Raw genomic sequence first — 27,246 nt, 5'->3', positions numbered from 1 at the left:
TGTATATAGAATACGGTTGTTAAGCCGTTTGTCGCTCTTGAGATACGTGGAATTAGATATTTCGAGATATATACGTCACATCGAAATCGACCAGGGTACTTCCTTAACGATTTTACGAGTTTGTCTCATTCATGTAAAATTGAAACGCAAAAATCACGTGTTTTTATGATGAGATTTATTTCATTTTTAGGGTTCCCTGCCTCAAAAGGAAAAAAACGGAACCCTTATAGGATCATTTCATTGTCCGTATATCTGTCTGTCTGTCTATTCGTCTGTCTGTTCGTCTGTCAAGACCTTTTTTCTCAGGACCAGGTAAAGGTATCAAGTTGCAATTAATCTCAAATACCAAGGTCTACGGTCCCTTGGAGGTGTAAAAAATTCAAGCTTCTAAATTTACCCGCTCAAAAGATACGGCCATTTATGTCATATATTTTACTGCTCGCAACTCATAAATAAAAACCTATAGGGTCCTTCCGGTTGACCCAGAATCATGAAATTTGGAGGGAAGTAAGGTCTCACAACACAAGTAAAGGAATAAGTAGGAAAATAGTTAATTTGCACTTATATCATACAAAAAAAAAAAATAATTAATTTCGTATGGAACCCTCAGGGTGCAAGCTGTATTCGCTCTTGTCCGCTTTTTTTCAGTATCGTGCATATTTTAAGGGGGGGGTAAGGTTAATTCGGTGAAAAAAAAGCATGTTTATAAGATTTTTTTTTGGCAATACAGATGGTGTTAGTTTATTCAGGCAATCCATACATGATAATGTAACATTTGAACAATATTTCCCTAAATTTTCATTGCAAAATATCAAAAATTGAGCGACTGACGATGAATCTCCGGAGGCGCCTCGAGAAAAAGTTGTTTTGCGGTGCCCATCATAACTCGCAACCAAATCATGTGAAACGAAAAAATCAAAATGCATTTGTTAAAGGAGATGTTTGTCGAGGTATTCACGGGAGGATTTTTTTTTTTTTCGATTTTTCGATTTTTCGTAGCACTTGGAAGCCAAAAACCAGATTTTCGCTAAAAAAAACGTCTAAGTTATTGTTGTAAAATTGATAATTATTGAAAAAAAAAAAAAAGCTCCCGACAATACCTGGTGAATAATGTGAAAAAACACTGTGCAAAATTTCAAAACGATTGGTCCAGTAGATTTTTAGTTATGGTGGGCACGGACTCCAAAAATGACAAGTCTCAGAAAAACGCTTTAGAGTTTTGCGTACTGAAAAATTCAACATAAAATTCGATAATTTTTTTATACTCCCACAGAGTCGTCGATGCCAGGTCCGTAGAGCAAAAGGCTTCCATCAAGATGGTCTAGAGCATCTTTTTGCATTTGTCTACGCAAAACTCTTTCTTCTTTACTGTCACGCGCTGCTTGCTCCTCTACTCTACTAATTCGCAACTCGTCAGCTTGTCGTGCCCATTCGTGAGAACTTGGCCCTGTCGGGATGTGCATCTCTTGCATAAAGGCCAGCAAGGCAAAAGAACCTTCATTGAAAGTACATGCAGCTACATGAGCTGCAATTTCAACGATTGTAGCGGTGCCACTGACAGACTTTGGCTAATTTTTCGGGGCATTTTTCGATGTACGAACACGAACGATAACAAAGTAACACTTTCGATGTACGAATTGAAGGAAAACAGAGTCAAAATTTTAGCGTCACTTGTTACTGCTCAGCACGGCGTACAGTGTTTAACTGATGTATATACCATGCCTCGAATATTCTTGACTCTACCTGAACAGACCCGTTTGGTTTTAATTGGGCCGGGTGAGCGCGTCGCGTAACTGTCAGTCAGGTATAAAACCTCATCCCGGAGCAACGGACGCTTACTCATAACTTCCTCAATTTTGCTTCAATCGACTTGAAATTTTAACACAATATTCTCGACATATTGTGCAATCAATTAGAAAAATAAAAAAAAATTGAAAAAAAAAAAAATTTAATACCTTACCCCCCCCTTAATCATGTATTTTATCGGATTGAAGAGTAGATGACATGTTTATTTGTATTGTAATATGGACATCGTAAAATTTAGTGTGTTTTTTTTTTTTTTTGTTTACATATCAATTTGTGTAATTGGGAAGTAAAAGAAAAAATCTATCAAATATAAAAATGCTGAGGCCTTTATTCACGAATAAATACCAGTTCATTTTCCAGAATACAATGGCGACCACACAGCAACTGAACAGAAGTAGAACACTAAGAAAACTTGAGAAGCCCAGACCTCTAAAGCTTACGCAGCATCGCCACACGACTGTCGATGGGCGGATCACGACTGGTAACATTTTTATTACATATTATAATAAAATTTGGAATAATGTCAATATCAACTGTTTTCTAACCCTCGAGATCATCCTCAAACTGTATTATTTTTTAAAAAACAGTTCTCAGATTTTCTGATAATTGTTGCAAACTAAAACAACCAGTAGTGTACTCGCGATATGAATTTTATTGCTTGGGGTCTTAAACATCCCAGTGCTAAGGGTTAATACTTTTATTTAACAGTAGTTATGTTGTTGTATTTGACTTTTTTTTTTAATTTCATTTTTGCTTGACTTTCCTTCCAGTTGAGGAGATAGTTTCCTTGATTGACAATGTTGCGATACATCTATCGAATGGCTACTTCGACAGAACTCTGCAGATGAACGTCATCACAATGTGCAATCACGTCAAGCTTCATGCCCACCAATTGGAAGCTATTTACAAGGGTGCGTATCTAACAATTATCTCTGGAAATGGTACATGCATTTTCATGATTATACCTTGCAAAATATCTGTTTTAGTACATTTTTTTTTTCTATCGATATATAATTTTTTCTCACGTATTTCGATGTTTTTGGAATCATATCAGTGTTTTGCTAGATATAATTTGCGATAATTATTGAAAACCTTAGAAAATCTATATGAATTCAACTGATTCTTTCGAAAATCCGCTCAAATGATCTACTCTAATCGTTTTATCAAATGATCATGAACAATATGTACGATATTATGAAAAATAGTATGTTATCTTCAATGCTTTACTATCTTTTCCCTGCTTTCTGATTATTGTCAGACGATTTAAGGCAATAAAAAATCGACTGAGATCGTTTAAATTAGATAGAAGAAAGTTGATTGATAATGCGCAATTAAACATTGATAAAGAGTGAATGATTCTTTTCGTATAAAGGAGAAGGAACAATATAATTTAGAATACAAGTTCTAAGACGAAATAATAATTATATAATACACTGTCGGCTTTACAGTTACTTTGTGAAATTATTACTTTCTATTGTAACAAGCCTTCTCCCTCCTTACTGTTAGTTAAAGTGGGTCATTTTTTATGAGGATCTCTCTGTTGTGCCGCTGTCGATTATAAGAGGTGCTAAGACAATGCAAAATCCTTTCCCATTTATCTTTAGCCATGGAATTATGGTATAAGAATGATCAAAAAATCCCGACACACTGTTATCGTATTTTAAATACTTTTCAATTACAAAATTTGTATTAGTAGAAATAAGCAAAGATGTAGGGCGCAGATTGACCCAAAAGATTAGGGAAAATGAGTTACGCAGATTTTTATTTAATTTTTCAAGTTTCATTGAGAAATAGGTAGTAAAAACAGATGAAAATTTTCCGATTCACTAAATATTTGGCAGAATCAAAGAAAGTTTCGAAGTAGTTGGAAAATGCCAGGGGAATTGTTTGAGACACATAAAACTCGTGAAATTGAAAATTGATTCACAAATAGTGAGAATAAACTTTGGAAAAATGTGTTTCTTTTTAACTTCTTTAATACCTCCGTCTATTCCAGATCAACTTGACAGAGCTTTCGTTGCTATCAGAAACGGTAGTCAAGATGAAAGGCTTGACGTCACGACTAGAGTTCACTTATTGGAGCTGATTGAACTCAGAGCGAAACAATGGCGTCATACAGACGCGATGGATTCCTATTATTGCCATAAACTTTCCCACCTCGACATTGTAAGTCTTTTTTTATTCATCTTTATCATTACGACCATTTTTACATATTGTACCGACTTTTGAATGACAGTCAAGGCTCGTTGATTTGATCTAAACAAAGTTGGGGAAAAAAAAATAAACAATGAACTGTTACGTGGGTAAAGAAAAATCAGGCTGGAGAAGAAACAGGTTATAAACAGTCTCGGTCACAAAGTGTTGGCCATGTGCAAAATTTATAACCACTTCCAGAAAAAAAGCCAGACCCTTACCCTGGTCAAATGTTGTTGATCCTTTCCAAATTTCCCTTCTTTTTCAAGGGTCATACAAGGGCTGAGGAACACCACTTAACTCATTTCTGAGAATTCCACTCTCATAATCTGCAGTTTTTTGTTCTTTACTAAAGTTTGTTTTCCAAAATAGAAACTTTTCATTAATTTCATTACTAAATAGTCATTTATTAAGTATTTATCAAATTATTCTATTTGTAAGTTACGAAATTCTTTTTAAAAATAGAAAAATGGAAAATGCTTGAGTTATAAACAAAAATCTAGATATCTATAGTTAGTTCTAAGTTGTTTGAAAATAGTTAAAAATCTATTAGATTTGTTCAATTTCATTCTTTGATGAATCATTTTATCCAGGTGACTGTCTATGAATCGGCGGAAGTTCTTTTTCATCATTTTGCAGTTAGCATTGTTAAATATTTAATTTTATATTGTTCGACCGATATTTGTTATGATCAAAAAATGGTAATATTGAGTACTGAAAAAACAGAAAATCTGTATCAGTGAAAGCACAGAAAATATTCTTGTGAATAAAATGATCCATCGTAAAGTCTCATTGAACGAATCTACTAGATTTTCATCATTTTGAAGCAATTTAAAATAAATCATGGACATCTAACATTTAGTTCATAATTAGACTCTTCTGTTTTTGTTCTTTTGTATAAATCTTCGTGGCTTAAAGACACAAAAATTTCAAAAATATTCAATGTGTAACTATGTATAAAAGGAATGAAAAGTACCACTTTGGGCAAACCACCAGGGTGGGCAAAAACCTGGGATATTATTTTTTTCTTCCACCCTGGTCAAATGGGTTCAATTCATTGCATGTTTGTGATTGTCAAAAGTTGATAATTGCATTTTTGTTTAGTGTTATTCGACTCCAAATTAGTAAGAAACGTTCGGTCTAGTTTGCACTCTCTCATCTGACCTCTGTGGTTGGCATTCTCTCGCTCAACTGCAAACTAATATTTAGGTTACTATAACATATTGTTTTGAGGTCAATCGTTCGTTTTAACGTTTTGTCAATACTTAATAAACACATCTAATCCAAAAATATACTCTTTTCACCTTTATTAAATAAAAAAAAAAAACGGAAACAATATTAAAATAGAAAAAAATGTTTTTTCTAAATTGGACTTATTTCAGGTGGGTTTTCTCAGGTAAAATGTCATGGGGTTTAATTAGGTCGGGGAAAATTGGGTCCAGTCTGCAAACAACCACCTTAAATAAATTATTCCGTCCCAAAAATGTCCTACGAATTTGCAAAATAACATAGTTTTATGGGTTTGTTGATTAATTTCTCACATATTGTTTATCTTCAGCAAGGAGATGTGCCGCTGACCCCAGACACGCCAACAAACTTGCTGATTTCTAACTTGATGCCAACGGCATCGCCGACCGCTCCCCCAATCCTCGGACCTGGCGAAGTAATAAAGAACAGTGGTAAATTTTCAAAACCGACTCGTATATCAGGAAAAAATTACTGCAAGGATGAAGTTGTGATACGCAACAGCGACTCTGGGAAAGGTGAGTCAACGTCAATTTGTCTTTCAATATCTGATGTATATAATCTGAATATATATTTATTTCACAGAAAATAATTATTTCAAAATATTATAAAATTTCTTTTACTTCTTTCTTTTAAATTGACTTTTTGTTTTCTTTATTTTCGTATTCTTATTATTACTGTTTTTTGTTGAGAGCGAAAAGAAAGTTTTTGAACACTTCAATATCTAAGTAAAATTGTCATATTTTATCAAAAAACGAAACGCAGCTGCGCTTATAAATATTTTGTTAATTTCAAACAAAGGTATAAATGAGAAAAAAAGAAAACTGCATTGCCTAAAATAAAAAATTTGAATCACACAAAAACTCTGCTATACTATAGTGATGGGAATAAAGGGGAGACGAGTTCACATGATTGAGGAGCTCAGCGAGACAATCATCTCCTTCCAGCGAGGTAAAACATATCAACAAACAAACAAACCAGAATTCAAACAAAAAAAAAATTTACAAATAATTTTGAAAACATGCAAAATGCAAGTATAAATAGCTTCATGCTGAATTTTTCTGACTGAGTTGGGCCGTTGCGATACTTTTGGAGGAAGAGCATTTCAACATTCATCCGATATTCATATTTGTTTTTTCTTTTTTTTGAAAGCATAATAACAAAGTAGACAATAGAGAACTTTTGAAAAAATATGTGACTGTTTTGGTTAATTTTTCATGCTCATTGTCTTTTGCGCACTTTTTCTTTGATCGACAAGTGCCGATGTTGATTTACTTGAATTGTAAGCATCTAGTGAACTAAGGCTAAAAAGATTAAAATGAAGAATAGCACTTTTTATCAGCTAATTTATTGGTAGGTAAAAAAAAGAGAAAAAAGAAGTTATAATCAAAGGCAGAGAGAAGGGAAAATTTTCCAGTAACAACCAAGCAACGACTCAACTTCAGTCAAGAGATTTACAAATAGCGACTGATTGACTGATATTTGCATCGCTATCACTTAATGTCATAACAAAAATGATTAGATTCTCTCATTTTGTTTATCTAATTTATCGAAGATTGGACGACGATTTTTTTTTTCATCCTTTATGTTACTTGAATGTTCGTTATTAATATCGGCATAATGTACCAATGACATTATCGCACGATTTGATAATCGTCATTCAATCTGCTTCGATGAATTGCGATATGAAATATTGCCCGCATGATTGCTTGCAGCCGTTTATCTAACCTTGAACTGTTACACTATGCTGTTAGGGGAGTGGTAGAGTAGAAAATGAGTCGGCGGTCAGAGAAAGAATAATTCAGGATTAAAACAAATTGATATTGGTTAGGAAAAACTCAGAAGTTGGGGAGAAGTCAGAGAATATGAAACATGTTCAGGGAAAAGCTAGAATTTGCAAAATGACCAAGGAAAAGCTAGGGAATCTGAAAAATGATCAGTGAAAGGTAAAGGAATTTGAAAAATGGTCGGGAAAAAAGTAGGGAATTTTTTTGCGGTATGAAACGAGACACAACGTTGAGCTTTTCCTGTTGAATGTGAAAAATTCTCAGAATAATTGTTGTTTTGGATTGCTCACTTTTATGGGGGTTAAAAAGATAGATCGTGAACATATTTTTGAATTCCGATTGATTCCGAGCTTTATGTATAAGTATATTGGACAATTAAATTGATGATGTTAGTTCCAATTATAGTCAGGATACAATTAAGATTTGATCGGAAAATGTCAGGGGAATTTTTTGTGGCCACAATGACAAAGGAAATAGGACAAAACGAATTTTTTGTTTTTTTGTCCTAATTAATTCCTATTAGAATTGACCACAAATTAGAAAAATGACTTTCTGAAAGACAATTATTTAATATTTCATTGAACGAAATTATTAGTAAGTCGCTAGAGTTTTCCATGTGTCGATTTATTTATTATCATTTAATAATCAATGAAGCGGATCGACGTATTTGTGAAAGTTTTAATTCTTTAAGAAACTAGAATAACAAGTTAAGATTTTACGAGTTAGTTGAATCAGCGATTTTAACATGGTATAAAAAAAAACATCGAAGAAAAAGAGAATAAAGTTGAAGATCTGAAAATGTTGCATACACATAAGTTTCCGAAATATTTTTCACATGAAATAATTCACCAAAATCGTTTTCATGCTCGAAGATTAGATTATTTGTTAAACTTAAAACGTGCATCGAACGTCAATGGATGGAACCAAAAAAACATGGCTGCTCCTCCGACACGCTAAAATCGAATCATCCTTTTGCATCTTGCTGTTGCTATTTTGTTGTCAAAATAACTCTGCTCTTTAATATTTTCATCTAGCGATTATTGAATTGTTTAATGTTTTTCTATTTATTATAGTAATTATTTTTCGTAACTTTTGTTCGTTTATCTGTTTTTCAGTGAATTACGTTTACAGTTATTCGATTTTCGTTTTCAATTAATCGTATTCAGAGTGTGTACAGTTAATGATTTTTTTTTATCACCTACTTTTAAAATCTGTCGCTTTCGATTTATTTTCTAAATCCTTCATGTTATCAATTTTTTGACATATAACTGATATCATCGATAACGATTGTCGAATGCTGTGCTCATATATTTAATATCTCCAAGATGATAATAATAATAACAATAATAATACGATATTTTGTTAACTTGCCATATGTTCGCATAAACAATAAAAAGCAAGTGAATCGATAAAGGTAAATTCCACGTGAGAGTTGAAAGATTTTATTTAATACAGCTGAAAAGTTTATTCATCAAATTTTTAACTGTTGGAAATGAAACGATGGAATTTTGCAGATCTTTGGTGGAAATTCTTGCGTGGAATTATCTTGAATGAAAAATAAATATACATGCACATTCATATGCTAATAAATAAACCCAAACGACTAATTAATGTGATTGATTAACGCAATTAACGGATTTTGAACGCATTTGACAAAAGCTACGAGTTCCGACTGACGGCGTTGAAATGATTTCAGTGAACCCTGGAGCCAAAGAACGACTTGTCCAAATAACGGGAACCTCCGAGGACAAGATAAAGTGAGCGTTTTTCATATATTTTGTAAAATTTTAACAATTCAGGGACAGTTAAGCCTTCAAACTCGGTTTTTGGAGGTCCGAAATTCGTAGTTCAGGTTATATTCAATGTATCGGTAATCAATTCAAGCCGTAATTTTTTGACCAGAATTTCAGTATATAGAACTATGGAAAAATATTTTTTAAACTGTTGGAAAATCTCATAATTAGCTACTTTGTTCATAAATTTAATTTTAAATCAACAATTTGAATTAAAAGTTAGGAAAGGGCAAAAAATCGTTTGAAAAATTGACAGTAGATTATTTATACCAACAATAGTAAGCATCAATGAAATAACAACCCTTCTGTGTTATAAAGATGGTTTTGTGCAAATTCAAACAGCACAAGCTAAAATATCTACAATTTTAGAAAAGGTTTTATAATTAGAACGTTCAAAATGATCAAACATTGGTGGTTTTGAGTTGATTTTAATGTTTTTGAGTTAATTTTTGAGTGTTTTAGCCTTTCTAATGTTCTGATTACAAAAATCTTTGCTAAGATCGTCGATATCTTAGCCTGTGTTAATCGAATTTGCCCGAAATGATTTCTCTTGCACAGCAGGAATGTAGTTTCATTTCGGTTCATTTTTTTTTTTCATCCAAACTCCTGGTTCAACTGGTGTGATTTGATTCGTCTTTAAAATAGTGCTGAAATTGCATAAAACAGATTCAGTAACAGGAATTCGATGATTTTCAACCACAAATGAGAGGAATCGATGAGAATTTTGAAACTGTTTCAGCTACGCTAAGGACCTTATAAAAGATACAATACAGCGAAACGCATCCCCGGTGAGGCTGGAGCAGGGCGGAAGCGACAAGAGTGGAATAGGAGGCTCCAGCTCTTCGCTGAACAGCAGCGCATCAGACGAGAGCAACAGGCTTCAGCAACAGCAGCAGCAAGCCTCCCGTTTCCGCTCCACCCTACTCCACAGTTTTTCCACCAACGACGCCAGCATTGGCGAGTACAAATATACAGTCACAGTTGACAACCATTCCCTCAAGATCACTGGATCCAATCTGGATCTCGTTAAGGTATTTGACGTTTTGAAGTTTTTACGGTAGATAAGATTGGTGTTTAAAAATTGGAAGTCGAGTTTATCAGATTAAGATTTTATCCAGAGAATCTGTCCTTGATGTCGAAAAGACTTTGAAAACCGTTAATTCAAATAAAGAAAGTTTGTTTTTAGGTGAATTTGGAAAGTTCACGTTAGTTTCCATTGTCAAAATCATCTTTTTGGTGAAAATATTATCGAAAAGCAGGGTTTCAAAGACTAAACTGAATTAGATTTACTTGGATTTTATTAAAAAAAATTTCGCCCAATGTAGCCGAAACATTATAAATCGCAAATTAACAGTGTACGGTTGTTTATAGATATACAAAATTAATGTTAATGTCTCGTGTTTTTTATGTTAAAATTCTTTCCTCTAGTTCAATTTTAATTCATCTTGAATGTTTTTGTTTGAATTTCGAGTATACTGAATTTCGCGTATTGAATAAAATGATTTTTCAAGTTTTAAACAGGTTAAAATAACTGTCTCGAAGTTCTTTTCACAGTTTCCGTTTATTATTTCGATGTCTTCACTTAGTTTTTCCAAAAAGAAAGAAAAAAACTGGAATGATTTTTCATTAGCTAAACGAAGTGTTTGATCTCAATGCGAGTTAGAATTCTTTAACATTTCTGTTGAATCCGCTCTGTAAATTAGCGGCATTCTTTTTCACGTTCAACATTCTTAATTTTTATTTTACATTCTTTAATCCTAAATCTCTGCGTGGGCATTTTAGTCACGTTTTAAGATTCATAAAATACTTAACTGCTGGAAGTTCCCATTCCTTATTGACAACTTTCTTCGACTGATTTGCAAAAAAGGATAATCCTTACGCCTGTCTGCCACATCTGGCAGCCAGTCTTGCAATCTCGACAATTTCTCTACTTTCTACTAGTAAATACCTTTGCCTACCTACCAATCCTCTAATCCTTACCTTGTTTTTTATGACGTGTATCATAAAACGCCCGCACGTGCATCTTACATTGGGGATGTACGTTTCTGCTTCTCGCTCACTTGCTCACTCCCTCTCATTCCTTCGTACCTACCCACTACAATCCTTTTTTCGGTGCAAAACTTTCCTATGAGTGACCATCTCTCCCACTCCCAAGCAAAACTCATCCCTTTTCACAAGGGACACTCCTACCCCTTCCAGGGGTTTTTTGGCCATCGGAACTCAGTTAATTTTTAAGAACTACTTCTAAGATCAGATTCGTTTCAACCAACGCGAAGAGAAGACCAGCTTATTCTAACTTCCACAGTTTCTTCTCACTACCTTTATCCCGCGTGAATCTCGTACAACATTAGATCAACAGTGTATTCAATTTACTTCAAGCCTTTTAATAAATATATTTGTTGATTTAAAACCTTCTAACATTGAATCATCTTTGAGTCAAACCCAATTGTCTCAAGGAAGCCAGTGCATCGAAAATCTTTCCCGATTGGTTTGACGAGGATTTACAACCCTTGTTGGTAAAAAATCTCTTACCGCCATCGACGCCGAGCGCAAACAATTTCTGTATTCTACACCTTTCTTCGCTCCAAAAAACGTGAGGAATCTTCCAATTTCGGATTGCTTTCACTTCTTTTCTTCCTCCTTTTTTTTTCAGACAGCTAAACTGGTACTTGAGGAATATTTTTCTGGTGATTCTGAACACTTTACCAGTGGAGTTGAGTACTTCAGTTTCGAGGAGGAACCGGCTTACGCTCCTGTTACTCCCACGACTCCGCACACCCCGATTACTCCAGGCGGATTGAACGCCGTCGGTCGTAAACTAAGCCTAGACAGCGCAGCTACTTCAGAAAGCGAGGAAACATACAAACCTCGTCCCAATTCCCAGCTCAGTCCCGCTGCTGCAGCCGGTGCGTCGAAAATTATAATTTAAATCTACATTTTGCGATACTTTCTTTCGTTTTCAGATGATCACCTTTTTTTTTTATCGAACGTTGTTCAAAATCCAATTTCATTTTACTTTAGTCACGGTTTTTATTTAGTTTAGACAATTTTTGCCACTTTGTTTTGTTTTTTGTTTTTTCTTTTTTTTTTTTTTTGCTCGAATTGTTTTCTTTGTTTTACACACTGTATCAATTAGAAGTGAAATTTGAGGATTTTTCTTGAAAAGAAGAGTATCCTTGATACCTAATGGTGAATATATTTGCATATATTTCCTCTGTGTTAGAAAATAAAGAATATTGCGTATTTAATGAGAATTGACTGTCTTGCCAAACAATTTTGAAATCCTCTATTTTGATTTTTGTGCATTTTTAAAATTGAGAAGCTAAAAGTGTTTGTCAATTCTCATCATAATATGATTGATAACTCTTCTCGAACAAATTTATTTTCCTCAGCTTCTGTAGATTACAAACAAAAGCATCGAAAGCATGTGTATTGTTTGTTTTACACATTCCTGTTTGAATTTTTCTTTTTCCATTCCCATTTTGGTTTTCCTTCATTTTCGTTTATATTGGCTTCTATTTCTTTGACCCTTTATCCATTTATTGTTGATCATTAAACTCTTGACATATGCCAAAAACTCTTAAAATGCACATGATTTTCGATAATTCATACCTGTACAACCAATTATTTAATTGGATTGGGGTTTGTTTTATTCAAAAGCATGTAAAATGAGCTACATTTACCTTTTTTTTTTCATTTGAATCAATTAACAGAAAGCATTGTTATTGATAATAACGTCAGACAGGTCTTGCGGTGTTTGCGACATTTCAGAAGCAACTCAACCGATTTACTTCAAATTTGGAGACTATGTTTTTTAATAGTTTATTTTATATCTTCTTTGCTACGATCCAAGGTGTTTTTTGGGCTTTTTTCGCTAAAATGGCAATCGGCAATACAAGTTGAAATTTGATTTTTGTCCTAAATTTACGCCTTTTATTTATTTAATTAACGAATGATTATGAAAAAAAAGTGGGATGACGGCAAAAAGGGTAAACTATCCAAGCATGCTGTCTCCAAATTTCAAGTAAATAGTCGACTTGTTTTTGAGATGTGAACACTGTAAAACTTGTCGCTGAGCAAAATGGTCGAGGTTATTGCAAATAAGAATGGTTCCCATTAGTTACTTGCGACAAAAAAAAAAAAAAAAAAAAAACTAAACCGAGCTGGAATAGCATGCTTTTGAATAAAACGAACTCCAATCAAATTGGACAACCGGTTATAGAGATATAAATTCTCGAAACTCGCACATTTCAAATTCGCTTCTTTTAAACTCGAAATCTCCTGCGCAATATGGAGAAACTAAAACACAAAAACAATTTGGAAGATAGAAAACACGCCAGTGCAGCGATTGTTCTGAAACAAGTAGAGGGTTTTATGTTACGTTGTTTCAGAGAGCAGAGAGCTCACGTACGAGTTTCTGCTGCAGTGCTCCGCAGGCCCGTACGCAAAACGAGCCCCGGCCGATTGGGCTAGAATCCAAAAGGACTGTCCGAGCATTGTTAGAAAGGTACAGCAACAACAACAACAACAACATCAACAGCAACAACAAGAACAACGTGACAACAACTACGACAATCACTATTCGTTGTCAAACTGCTCAATAATCGCACCGTATTCTGACGCTAACAATTGCTATAACAATCAAAACGTAGCTTATGACTTCGACAATAATCAACAGAACAACTGCAGATGGTTTGAAAATCGCAATTCTCACTCTGCCACGATTGCCGTTCGTCAGTACTGAATTAAAATACGCGGGGCTCTGGTTCGGTAGTGCAGAAGGAATAACAAATCACTAACATAGCTCGATATTAACCATTAACAATTATCCTAACAATGTGAACATGTTTTTCTAATTTTAAGAATTTTCTTCCCACAGCACTTTGCTCGGAGATTGAAGGTAACGTGTTTTTTCTTTGGCAATGAAATCAGGCCTTTGTCTTTGATTACTTAGCCATGTATCGAGTTCGCGATAGTTTCTTTCATTCTCTGTAATTCGGTATGTCAATAAGTTAAATCAAGATTCAAAATAAAGTTCAAAGTTTTAGTTTCATTTTGAGATTTGGAAGAAAACTGGCGTATTCCGTTTTTGACTTATGAGATGTTCCAAATACGTTTCTATGAACTCGTGTTTAGATCTTTTTTTAACTACTACTCGGAAATCGATTAGTTAAGGATTTTAAACGAAGTCATAAATAAACAGTAAAGTCTTGAATATCGTTTTGAGCTTCGTTCAAAATTTTTTGCACATTTGGATTCCAGTTTATGGTCTATCAGAAAGATGAAATACTTGTTCCAAAAATTTTGCGCTTATAAACCCCTAATTTCATTTCCGATGATTTCTTTTTTTCTTTTCAATTGTTAACATGTTCAATTGTTACTGGCTGAAATTATCTCAAGCTCGTTTGAAAAATGCAATACTTGTACATCATTTCTAGCGCGACAATCAATCAGAGGGGAGAAAAAAGACGAAAAAGTATCCTATGAGAAGATTATAAAAATGATCTGTGCTTATTTAGAGGATTTATTATTAACGAAAACCGATAAAAATTGAGAGAAGGAAAATCGTCAAAAAGAAAAAAAAACTAAGGCATACAAGAGTATTACATATATTACGGTGTATTGTGTATTGGAATCGCATTAATTGCATTTCATATAATTCCTCGGGTTCATTATTATTATCATAAAAAAGAGAAAAAAAACGAACTATTACACGATATTATCGAACAGAGTATATTGTTATTATTATTCTTATTATTAATGTATAAAATGCGTAAAAGCTTAACTTTCTTCGCCGCATTTAACAGTATAAAATTACAATGCCAAGATCAAGTTAACCAAAGATCGTTACCATTTTCGTATTCATACATCACATTGGTGAAAAGAAGGTTTAAAAGTCTTCGTAAATATCGTGATTCAAGAAATGAAATTAATAATGGAATACTTATTTAACCGATAAACAGATTCGAGTTATTTATTGTAATTTCGATAGATTTTATCTTGAAATGCGGTATAAACGCGAGAAACAGGAAAGGAAACAAAAATCGAGCTTGACGAAAACTGTCAGAAATTTAATTTCCCTTCTTTTTTTTTCAATTCAATATTCCATGGCAGTTTTAGGGTTTTGAATATATACCTAATGGTCGATCTGATAGTATTACCGTAATTAAAATATATTTTACACCGTGCTTTCTTTCATTCTTTTCTTGTGATTACGGAAAATTGATATTTAGCGTTACTCGTTTAACAGATTCCAATGATTCTGTGATTAAGGGGGTGCCCTCGTCGATTTCGACATTGGAGTATATATCTCCAAATATCGTATGCCCACGTATTTAAAACGCGAAAAAAGGACCCATTATTAACAGCCTCATTCTATGCGCAATTCTGAACAAAAACATTTCAATACATTTTCATTTTACACAGTAACAAAGAAATGGCGTGAATTCTACGAATTTACTGCGATTTCTTAGAAATGCCATTTCTTTATTATCTCCGACAAACGAAAATGTGTTGGATCGTTTTTTTTTTTTATTCAGAATCGTGCATAGAATGGGGCAGTCAAGCTGTTTTTCGCGTTTGAGACACGTGGACTTTGATATTTGGAGATATATAAATCAACGTCGAAAACGACCAGGGCATCTCCTTGATAATTATTCTTAGCAGTGTTCATAATTATGAACAGGTAAAAAACCAAAAAGATATAAACAAATTCAGTATTTTCTTTCGAGTACAATATTATTAACAATAATAATAGCAGCGTTGTTATTATTTTTTTCATTATTATTAGTATATAAAATTTATTTTCGTAGAGATTGAAGTTTATCATTATTATTATTATTATTAAAAATGTTATTAAAGTTTATGATGTTGACACATGCAATTATTCCATGCTTATATATTGTGTCGCATAGGCGCATGTATATTATTCTATAATGAAAAGAATTTGACAAAGAAAAGGGCGAAAGCTATGCAAAGCGGAACCAATTAAGAAAAAGAATTTGGTTCCAGTTGCCATTATTACTCATTATTATTATTATTATTTGTTACCATTAGTATTGAAAAGCATTGTCGTTATTTACTTCAGTCAGTTCCAGTTCCTATGAATATTTTTATCTCGTGTTTTATTTGAATTTTCTGTGTAACTTTGTTATTATACAAAAAAAAAACATATATATATATATATATATATATATGTGTGTATTTGTTTAAATTTACAAATTTGTTGTGTATTGAATTAGCAATATATATACAAATAACTTTGCTGCTATATACTTAACGCTAATTAGTAGTTAACTCTCGTACGAAAGAAAGCTATGATTAAATAGGTAGTTATTCTTAAAACCAATACCAAAACCAAAGAAGATGTGAGAGAGAAGGAAAAATTATCAATACCAAAATACAAACGGAGAAAACAAAAGAAAATCGTACACAACATTATCGTTAAATTAATAACGCTTACCAAGCGATTATTATTATAATATTAAAGATAATAGTCGTTTGTTACTATTGTGGAATAGAAAAACAAACAAAAAAAACTTACTAATAAATAAAATTCTTGTCTTCTAACAGCTTTCGATATTCATCGCCAAATGCAATGCTACCATAATAATAATACTTCACATTTATTAACGATGATGTCATTATTCAGCGTACTAATTGTGAGTGATGCATCTTACGGTAAAAAGTGGGAAAATATGCGAGAACTAAATTTTTAATTGAAAGATTTTCTATAAAACGATTTCATTACACGTACATAATGAAATCATACAAAATTTATCAAAGATTTTCAGACAGTCGACGAAATTTTGTATTTATTGAAATAATTTTTATAGATACAGTCATTAAGTTCTGAAGATATTCACAAATTTCTCGAGATCTTGTGTAATTTCAACGAGTTACAGAGAAACTCATCAAACTTTGTCGAATAATGTTTAATACATACATATATACATGTATATGCAACCGGAAAATTTGCATAAATTTCCGTGAATATTGATTCCAAATTAACAATTTCGCAACGCATACATTCCCGTTTACATATCCACATACATATACCTGTACGGATAAATTTATAACATACCTATATGTACATACATATTCACTTGTGAATATTAATACATTAAATAATCTGCACAGCATTTTGTGACCAGGCGAACTATCACTATATACTCAAATTTTTTATGGCATGCTGCTTCTTCCTCCATGTAACCAATCCTCAGTGAAGGTAAGCCGCCCCATTCATACTTTTCATCATTAATCGACGCTTTTGACGATAAGATAAGATGTAACAATACGCTTTCATACATGTTCCACAAGCATTTTACCATCACCTCAGTAACGCCTGCTGTGCAAGAGGAAGTAAATGAAACTGAATCACAACTAATTCAGAATTTTTATTCCAAATTCTTAGATACTTGTTTATTTTTCATTCATTTTCAGTAATCTAATTATATTTTTCAAATATTGGTAATAAATTCTGATGGAAGTATCGATTAATTTTTATTAATGAATCATTGAAATAGTAGGCTAATTTGGAGAATTTATATCTTGATTGCCAATTGTTCAACCGGGTTGTGGTTTGTTTTGTTCAAAAATATGTAGATCGAACTTGGTCTGTAATTTTTTTTCATTTTTTTTTTTTCATTAGAATCAAATTATCGGATACATTGTTATTGAGAATTATGTCAACTATCTTGTTCAAGTAACATGTTTTGCTATGTCCCCGATATCAAAAAGAGTTGAACCGATTCACTTCAAATACGGAGCCAGTATTCTTGAATAGTTTATCCTCTTTGCCACGATTCTACTTATTTTTAATCGTCATATTACCTTGGTAATTGAATAAAGAAGGCAACAGTTTCACACCGTAAATCAAATTTGAACTTCAAAATAAAAAGTCTCTGATCATAGCAAAGAGGATAGACAATGTGCGACTTATTGTCAATAACAATGCTTCCTGTTGATTGATTTAAATGAAAGAAAAAAAATATAAAAGCTTGATTGACATGCTTTTGAACAGAAGAAATTCCCACTTTAATTGATCAATTGATCGAGTTATAAATTCCCTGAATTCACCCAATTTTTCAACCATTCAGTACCAAAAAATTTATCGATATTTCCATCAGAATTTACATATTAAAAAAAATCATACTTTTTAAATGAAATTCTAGGCTTTTATATATAATGAAATTTGAAAACATATTTCTGTTCATTACATTCATGTACAATAATTGGTTTTCTGTTTCGATTTGTTTTCGTAGGCTCCGATCAGCTTTTTTGAACCGGAGGCATACAAGGTGCGAGTCGCAGCTGCAGGTCTTGTTACCGTCGTACCTGCCGGTGACACAGAAAATGAAGCAGAGTGAATTTAACGGTGAAAAATCAATATATATATATATATATATATATATATATATATATATATATAAATTTAATAACTTCTCTAATCCCTAATTAGATCTACTATTAACAGTATATAGAATAAATTTATCGTTATTATTACATTGTGTAACATAATAACGCTTTTGCCTCAGGACTGTACAACTTTCTTTTTTATAATCGAAAGGAAACTTTTTGCTTTAGAAAACGATGATAAAGTAGATTTGAGAATATCTGAAACAACAAGCTCGATTCAATCAAATTATGGTTCATCAAATAATCGAAATTCCAGAAATTAAGGAATTATTTAGGTTTTTTGTACGTGAATTTCGCGATCGATTTCGTTACTCTGTTTTGAAAATTGGTTTTTAATGCTAGAAGGTAGAAGCATCAGAGAATTTCTAAAAGTATTCATGGAGTCAATCCCGTTCACTTTATTTTTCTAATTACTTTCGTCTTTTCAGTTTATTCTCACCCTTTTATTCTCCAACTATAGCAGAAATCTGATTATCAAATCGATGTAACATTCATCGCGACCAGCGCCTTTTACACATGTTACAAGCCTAATTATCAAGTGTTGAGAGTACTTAGTTTTTCATTTTATTCAATGTCGCGCTTTTGGACATTTGTCTTCTTTGTTTCGTCCGCCTATTTGTAAAGACAAGTGTGAAAAATTAGCGGTAGGCGTGAAAATCCTACACACTATATCAGAGAAGAAAAAACAAAAATAAACACGAGTATTCTAAAGATAGCTAAACTGTATTCATCATATGTATTGGTTACATATATATTTTTTTTGTTCTTTGAGCGACTCTTGATTGAAATTAGTTGATTGAAGAGCAAGGGTGTCACTATTTTAAACTTGTACTATATATTTTTTCTCGCTTCCCGAATTTTGCTATCAATTATTAATGTCGTGAGAAAATTTTTCTATTCACTTTACTTTATTTCACTTATTTAATTTATTTATTTATTTATTTATTCATTTATTTATTTATTTATCAACCAAACACACGGTTGTTCTATCCTATTTGTCAAATTAATTTTTTCTTGTTTTTTTTTTTCTTTTACTCCTGGCGTTGAGAAAATTATTTATTGCAAAAGAGAAAAAGATAGCGTAGGAAAAAAAATGGTTATTAGTTATTTATATTATGTACTATGCGTACAGTTTTATTAGGAATCTCTCTTTGTCACATTCGTCCAAAATAAGAATAATAACAAAAAAAATTATATTTTTGTCTGTAAAATAGTGGCATCCTAGTAGATTATTTATGAAAATGTTATCGCTAACTTAGAAAAAACGCAGCTCTAATACTTAATTAAAATAATACAGTCCTGAAGGCGTAAAACTGAGGAGCCAAGTTACGAAAAAAAATTTTACTTCATCGAACAGCATTAAATTTTTTAGCTACTTTGTTTCAACTATTTGAAAAACAAACGAAATAGAAACAAAAAGGACGTTCTTCTCTATTTCTTGTTATTGTTACGCAATTTTCAGACAATGATCAAATTCTCAAGAATATTAAAAATTTTACACGGTGCTCTTCAGATTTTGTTTTACGCGTATTTTATATTCTTGGCGACGAAAGAGAATCCTGATAAGTCCTTTAAGGATTGAACCGACGATGATCAGTGATTAAGTATAGTCTAGTCTAAATACTAATAATGAGAATGTCGATGAAAGCGAAAGAGAGAGGGAGAGAGAGATAGAAGTAAAAAGCAACGTTGAAAAAAATAAACGAAAAAAAATTAATATGCATGTTGCATTACATTTCAATTGTTGAAATATCGTTCGAGTATAAACGTAGATGACGGACAAGTAAATCGACTCTAACAACAAAACTACAAAAAATAACAAAAAAAACTACAAACGAATCTAATACCAAAAAAAAAAAGATTTATAAAGTGATTTTATATTTTTTACTTTCTAAGCGAACTTGTGAGATAGAGACTGACAGAGATATTGAGAGATTGGAAGTGAAAGAGTAAAAGAAATGAGTTTACATAACACGAGCATGTTTTACGCCTTTTTTCATCCGTGTTTTCCGTAAGTGAATTACCTGTTTTTATGACGATAGCGTGAATCTGCGAATGCGCATGCGCGGAGTACAGAAAAGACCACTTTAACTCCTTACTGCTCGCATGCGCTGTGGTAAACAAATCTGATACTACGCGATCCTAACCTCAATTTCGTGCTTCGTGAAAAAACGCATAACATACTCTTGTTATATAAAGAATAGTGTGCAACAAGGAGGCATCGGTTTTTTGCCTCTCGTATTAGCAGTAGTCGCCTTCGGCTCGTGTGTTGCGTGCCCACCTACGACTCATATTGCAAGCTTATGCTCGGCCCGAAAAGACCGAGTTTGCCCCTTTGTTACACAATATACTGTTTCAGTATCGGGGCGCTCCCAGAAATAAAACTCGAGGCGAATTTTTGTTCTAGTGTTTGTCTTTATCAATAATCACTGAAATTAATGCTATAACTGTGCTTCAAAGAAAAAAATTAAAGAAAAAAAAAAATGTTTTTTTAGTAGGTAAAAAATTTTGTTTGCTTATGGTGTAAGGACTTTTCCCTTCGCTTTGTTTAATTTTTTTTTTTTTTTTCGAAGGGGCGAGAATTGAAGTAACGATATTTTTATTTACGATATGTAGTTTAATTTTGCACACTGCGCATTCGCTTTATAATTTGGTTCCTGTTATTATCTTTTCACTAATTTTATTTGTTTAATTTATTCACTCATTATTCTTTTTCTTGGCAATATCTAGTGAATCACCTATAACATTAAATAATTTCTTCCAAGATTTCTAATTATAAATTATATTATGTGATCTGTGTTTTTAACCGGCAGGTTGTTATAAATAAATAAATGATAATTTAGAGAAAAGTTGGTTAGGTATATAAATAAACAAATCAATATATTCAAGTATTTAGATTTGTTTTCCCTTTTTATTTTCTTCGCTCATCGGGGGATGCGAATGTATAGATTATTAATATTTATATATGACATACAAAAACTCAAACTCGAAATACAAAACGACTACGAAAACGATAAGCCTGCAATCTCTCCACGATCTGTTAAATTGTTTTTAGAAGGTTCGAAATATATCAGATATTATTTTTTTTAATAATAATAATAATAATTGTAAATTACGAATCGCTTTAATTGCGTACGTGAAAAATATATTTGACTAATTAAATAATTTATTGCCTTGATATAATATACAAGTATATATGATATTATAAATAATAGTCACTACTAACGAAAGAAATACACATGCAATAATGAATAACAATAAATTTCATATGTAATAGAATTTATTATATTATGTACATAGGTATATTTATTGTGACTGCAACAGTATACATGTAATTTTTTTTTTCATTTTTATTTTACCCTCAATAAATTTTAAACATGCTCAACACGATTTTACGTGTAATTTTTCCGATTGTTTTCGTTCTGTGCTCAGATTGTTCAACAATTATTTCCATCAACAATTGTTTCTTTTTTCATGCGAAGTTGCAGCGCACTTATTTTGGTATTGTACTTAAATGTTCGTTCTTCAAAATATGGCTGTATAAAATGCGATTTAGGTAATTATCGGAGATGAAGAAAGGGGAAAAAAATTCTGAACACATGAAGATAATTATTATCGTGTATTATTTTATAAAATTTGTAAGTAATTAACAATATTACATGTGTTTATATTGTATATGCACAGGTAATGGTAATAGTACTTAACTTACTTATTAACTTATCTATCATAGTCGTGAAAAATACTGTCGTTATTCAAATTGTACGGCGTGATTAGGTAAAACACACATCGTGAAAAATACAACAAACAAATGAAGCGAATGCTATTTGAAATTTTTGCGAGTTCGCAGTCAAGAAAAAAACATAATACAGAAAGCCAATCTTGTTCATACGAATCATACTAATTTGCGGTGTTATCGAAAATATCAAGTCAACTGTGATGCAGTATCATTTACAATTTATGTATGAAAAAAGTAAGAAAGAAACCAATAATAATCAACATAGATAGGAAAAAACGTGTACAAATAATCGTTTATCTTAAGAAGAACGCGTCTGATAATATTTCAAAACACACTAAATGCTAGACTATATTAAAGTTTCGTTTTTAAACGATATTCGATAGATTAAGTAATGGGGAAAAAAAGTAAATTTATTTCTATTCAATTGCCGAATACTACTTTCATGAACTTTTCTCGGGTTCCGAATTAGAAAATAATTATACTCTAAACGTAAATAATTCGAATATTGCGTGTAACTGGTATTCTTTTTACAAAATCTACAAAGGTTTACAAGATCCCGAATCTTCTATCCTACATTATAATTTCGAAGTCAATTAGTTATTACCAACGAATTTTCAGAGATAAGTTTGACCGAGTTCATATCGACATGTTTTACACATTCGTTTATAATTCAGTTACTGCTTACACAAATTGAGTATGAAATAATTTACTTTCACTCTGATTGTTCGCTTTAATGGTGTAATTTTCTTTCTTTTTAAAAATCTGCATCTATTGTGAACTCACTCTCGTTCTTTTCTCTCATCACGCCCCATTTTTGGTATTCTCCGACCTTCTTCTCGAAGAAATTAGTCTTACCTTCTAGCGATATGTTTTCCATGAAATCGAACGGATTCTCGGAGTTGTATATCTGCAGATATTCAATATTACGTATATCTCATGAAAATTCGATCCGACTTTCATCGTTAGAGAACAAACTGGGTGGAAAAAAAAATTGTCCAAACTATCAAGTTTCGTAAAAGAGTGACAAAAATTATAAATGATTGGTCTAAGAGGTGAAAAAATTGTTGATAATCTGTTCAATCAATCGAAAATGGACAGAAATTTACCACAGATTTACAAAAAGTGGCAACACTAGTGGACGTAAAAATGCGGAAAATAAGAACTATTTAAAAATGGGCAGATAAGTGAGAAACTTGTGTTATAAGAAATTCAAACAGAGTAATGAATTTTTTTTACCTTCGGGCAGCCGAGTTCGACGAGGAGTCTGTCAGCGACGAATTCGATGTAGCGACACATGAGCTTGCAGTTCATTCCCAGCATAGCGACGGGAAGGGCGTCAGTCAAGAATTCCTGTTCGATAACAACGGCGTCTCTGATGATGGAAGTGACTCGTTGTTGGGAGGGTTTTTGGACGATGTGTTGGAACATGAGACAAGCAAAGTCGCAATGCAATCCCTGGAAAAACCGAAGATGAGGAGATTGAGATGGAAGTTTCATAGACGGATTCGATCTCCAGAATTCCAAGAAAATGCTGATCAACTGCGACTAACCTCGTCCCTGGAAATGAGCTCGTTGCTGAAGGTCAGACCTGGCATCAATCCACGCTTTTTGAGCCAGAATATGGAGGCGAAACTTCCACTGAAGAAGATCCCTTCGACTGCTGCAAAGGCAACGACTCGCTCACCGAAGTTTGCACTGTCGTTGTTTATCCAGTTCAGCGCCCAGTTTGCCTTCTTAGCGACACAGGGAAGGTTTTCAATGGCATTGAACAGGAAGTCTCTGAAAAATTCAAGCATTTTGAGTATGAAAATTACAGCTAGAACTTTTTTTCTGGATATATAGATCTTAACGACTGAATCAGACATAACGAGGGAGCAAAGCAGTTTAAAAAAATCTCTAGCAGTGTTATTTACGCCTATGATTTGCAACACAAATCAAATAATATCCCTGCCATGTAATACAAACGATGTTGAACAAATTCGAAACACGCAAGCTGAGATATCGACAATTTAAGAGAAGATTTAATGATCAGAACGTGCAAAACGATCAAAATTCGATGTTTTAATCAAATGCTTTTGCGCTCATTTTCTCGCTGATCAGATCCTGATTAATTTTCTGAGATACATTCGAAAAATTTTACATTATAGTATATTTGTAAGGCGTAAATATAACTTTTGACGAATATCTGTGGTACGGTACTTACAAAAATCTATTTTTATCCATTCTGGAAATGAATAATTGGTAAATTCTCTTTAGAAAATCTCTGGAGAACTCTGATGCACAAAAACATTAGAATCGGTTCAAAAATACCACAGTTTAGTAATTTAGAATGTCCTAATTACAGAACCTTTTCTCAAATCGTTGATATCTTCGCTTTTGTCATTGTTCGAATTTACATGGAATCATTTCTAGCACACAGTTAAAATATCATATAATTAGTTTTCACCATCATTAGTGCCAGTAACACTGCCAGAAATTTATTTAATTTTTTTTTTTTTTTTTACCCCGACATTTCTTAACTCGTATCATTTTTAATTTTTCTCACCTTTGTTTTGCGTCACTGATGTAAGTGTCTATGAGCAGCGAGTACATCTCTGAATGAACATTTTCCATGGCTATTTGAAAGCCGTAAAAGCACCTGGCTTCTGTTACAGTCACTTCTTGGCTGAAACGCTCGACTAGATTTTCGTTGACGATTCCATCCGATGCCGCGAAAAATGCCAGGACATGAGATATGAAATGACGCTCACTGTCCTTTAGATCATTCCAGTCCGTCATGTCCTGAAAGGATTTGAGAGAATTAAACAAACAAGAATGATGAGATCGATTAAAAAACCAGGTAGAGCAATAAAGTGCGGCACAAACTAAAAAATACATCAAATTCATCGAATGCTCAATTACTTTGGATAAATCTACTTCTTCGACTGTCCAAAATGAGGCTTCTGCCTTTTTATACATTTTCCAAATGTCCGGCCATTGAATCGGGAATATGACGAATCTCTGAGGATTATCTCTAAGCAGTGGTTCCAGTTCTGGATTGAAGGTGTTTTCCTTGAGATCAATCTTCCTCACTGCCTTAGATTTGTCAACCTGAAAGTGAATCGCTTGATTGTTAAAAAGAAAGTGAATAACGATATATATATAAAATAAGATAAAAAAATCTGTCACGAATATTCTCGTCAGTTTGTAGTGAACAAAATATAATCGCGTAGCACTTTTTCAAAAACGATTTTCGATTCATTCTAGCAGTTAAACTATGTCTTATTACTGAGATAAAATTTTTTTTTTTTTACTATATTTTATTTTCGTGTACTGTAAATGCTTAATTCTGATCGAACCAATTCCGTACATTCTGTATTTCAGGCTTTCCATTCACGTTCTGTTGGAAGTTTGGAGAGATGCAGATCTTCTTTGGAGAAACCTGAAAAGTAAGTAGAAAGAAAACCGTCAATTTAGTTGTACTTTCTCAATTCCCACGAAGTTCTAATGGAGTCCTTGGATTCATCGCCTAGTTTATTGAATTATTTTATCATTTATACAAACTGTGTATGGTACAATTAATCAACAGAACGACAAAAAATACTTTTGCACGTCTTGTCTTTATTTTCAGGATAAAATATGGCAATTTCTTTCATTCGATTAATTTGATCCATCAAGACAACTTATTTTCTTCTAAGTATTAAAATGCAATATCATCATCTTAGCAACTTTATATATTAGTAGAAATAAAAACCAGACACTCAATCTGGTTTGTTGTGTTTTTGGTTTTTTTTTTTTTTTTAATTAATTTTGTGGCTTCACTTGGGAATCAAATGATTGATTTGAATTGATTATCTCTGATTTCTACCATATCTGATTGTGGCTTATTTCCAGTTGACCAAGCAATTCTCAATGATTTTGAGATTCAACAAGATCACGGGAAATCACAACAAATAATTAAAAATCAGCACATGGTAAAATAGAAATCAATAAAAAGACTGGACATTGATTTTAATGAATTGAAATAATTTGTAGTTTACCGCAAGACCTACAACGATTTGCAAAACTTGTTGCTGGATGAATTCTTCAGCGCTATCATGTGATTTCATAACATTTCAAGTCGTTCTAAGACGATTTTAATTATGTTGACAGATTGCTTGTAATTTCAAGAAATATTTGAATAATTGCTTAGTTTCTTCAATTAACATGTATTCATGGCTTTCTCAAGTCAACAATCCCTCGCATCAACATTTGTAGATACGTACGACAGGATAATTGCAGTAATCGTGATGACCAGAGGAGGCGAAAAGAGACGATTTGTGGTGAGTGGAGGCACTGAAGAAGTTGCGCTTCACAGCGCAGTAAAAAATTGTAGTAGAGAGAGCAAAGAATAGAAGGAAAGTGGCCGATAACCTGAGGTCCTCGTTGGCATTTGCACAGACATAAATTTCGTCGATTACTGTGGGAACTGGGATTACAGATTTCGCCGTGGAATTAGCTGCGGATGTAAGCATGACGATGTTTCACTAAGCAGAATATGCGAAGCGAAAAGTGAGACTGAGAGCCAGTTTTGGCGAATTTAAGCGTTTCGAGGTCGTGACGCAGTTTGCGGTTAGAGCACAACTCGCGTAAGGAAATTAAAACGATGTGCATGTGTGACTGTGTGAATTGCGGCATTAATGCACACGTTAAAACACTTATCGCGCGTCACGCGCAGCTGCAAAAGGCTGCTGAATGAGACAAGCTCCGCGCTAAGCGTGAGTTTGAAACAGTGAATAAATATGATTTTTAACACTACAAATACTCAGACTTACATTTTCCTTGATTTGCAGACTTTCCAGTTTTCGGGAAACATTCTCTTTCTGCGAAACTTGGAGTGGCATGGTGATTACAGGCAATTTATGCTCAGGTTCCATTATCGTTTACTTTTGATCACCTTCTGACGACAAGTTAACAAACGGTTTCGGATTGCTGATTCTCAGTCATCGAGGCTCCGCTTCTCATTTCTCTGGTTGGCCAATTTGCCAACACAATGCGGCACGTGACCGTGATGGCCAATCGGAAAAGGTGATGTTGCCGCCAAATTTTGCTCATACGTCGATTAACCGGTTTATGCTCATTTCTTTGGCAATCACGTGGCGGGAAAAAATCTGTTTGTCGTTTGCGTACCGGTTCGGTAATAAAAGATGATCGTATTTACTCTCGGCCGTTTCCCGCGCTATTTCTTGTTGCTCGCGCGCAATATTTCCCGCCAAATAGAGACAAAACAGTAACGTTACAACTGCCTTCG

At 33.1% G+C, this 27,246-nt stretch overlaps 2 protein-coding genes across 8 annotated transcripts in view; one reads left to right on the top strand and one right to left on the bottom strand.

The window, feature by feature from the left end:
- The window catches only part of LOC107222357 (eukaryotic translation initiation factor 4E-binding protein Mextli), a 24,573-nt gene extending 2,490 nt beyond the window's left edge, over positions 1 to 22,083 (top strand). For 2 of the 6 annotated variants that reach the window (XR_006904547.1, XR_006904548.1), the window contains exons 2-11: positions 2,167 to 2,287; positions 2,577 to 2,717; positions 3,803 to 3,972; positions 5,558 to 5,762; positions 6,124 to 6,195; positions 8,728 to 8,788; positions 9,564 to 9,855; positions 11,478 to 11,730; positions 13,216 to 17,051; positions 18,088 to 22,083. Coding sequence is in view for 2 of the 6 variants with exons in the window: in XM_015661690.2 (XP_015517176.1) it covers positions 2,173 to 2,287; positions 2,577 to 2,717; positions 3,803 to 3,972; positions 5,558 to 5,762; positions 6,124 to 6,195; positions 8,728 to 8,788; positions 9,564 to 9,855; positions 11,478 to 11,730; positions 13,216 to 13,331; positions 18,088 to 18,192 (1,530 nt within the window). In the remaining 4 variants the exon portion in view is untranslated. Of the gene's footprint in view, positions 1 to 2,154; positions 2,288 to 2,576; positions 2,718 to 3,802; positions 3,973 to 5,557; positions 5,763 to 6,123; positions 6,196 to 8,727; positions 8,789 to 9,563; positions 9,856 to 11,477; positions 11,731 to 13,215; positions 17,052 to 18,087 lie in introns of all 6 variants that reach the window. The other 4 variants (XR_006904549.1, XM_015661690.2, XR_006904550.1 and 1 more) reach the window with 4 other exon arrangements.
- On the bottom strand, positions 21,831 to 27,246 carry LOC107222359 (ribonucleoside-diphosphate reductase subunit M2 B). Of its 2 annotated transcripts, none has more exons than XM_015661693.2 (7): positions 26,771 to 27,246; positions 25,327 to 25,398; positions 24,879 to 25,067; positions 24,523 to 24,758; positions 23,528 to 23,756; positions 23,214 to 23,432; positions 21,831 to 22,884 (listed from the first exon to the last, which is right to left on the bottom strand). In XM_015661693.2, the coding sequence occupies exons 1-7, from the start codon at positions 26,870 to 26,872 to the stop codon at positions 22,732 to 22,734; spliced, it is 1,200 nt and encodes a 399-aa protein (XP_015517179.1). In that variant the 5' UTR covers positions 26,873 to 27,246; the 3' UTR covers positions 21,831 to 22,731. The 2 variants fall into 2 exon arrangements, with proteins under 2 accessions (XP_015517179.1, XP_015517178.1); XM_015661692.2 differs by lacking the exon at positions 26,771 to 27,246 and adding an exon at positions 26,222 to 26,592.

Source organism: Neodiprion lecontei, chromosome 5, assembly GCF_021901455.1.
Source record: "Neodiprion lecontei isolate iyNeoLeco1 chromosome 5, iyNeoLeco1.1, whole genome shotgun sequence".
NCBI classification, from domain to species: Eukaryota; Metazoa; Arthropoda; class Insecta; order Hymenoptera; family Diprionidae; genus Neodiprion; species Neodiprion lecontei.
The sequence above is the reverse complement of the archived record's forward strand: the minus strand, read 5'-3'. Positions and strand labels throughout refer to the sequence as shown.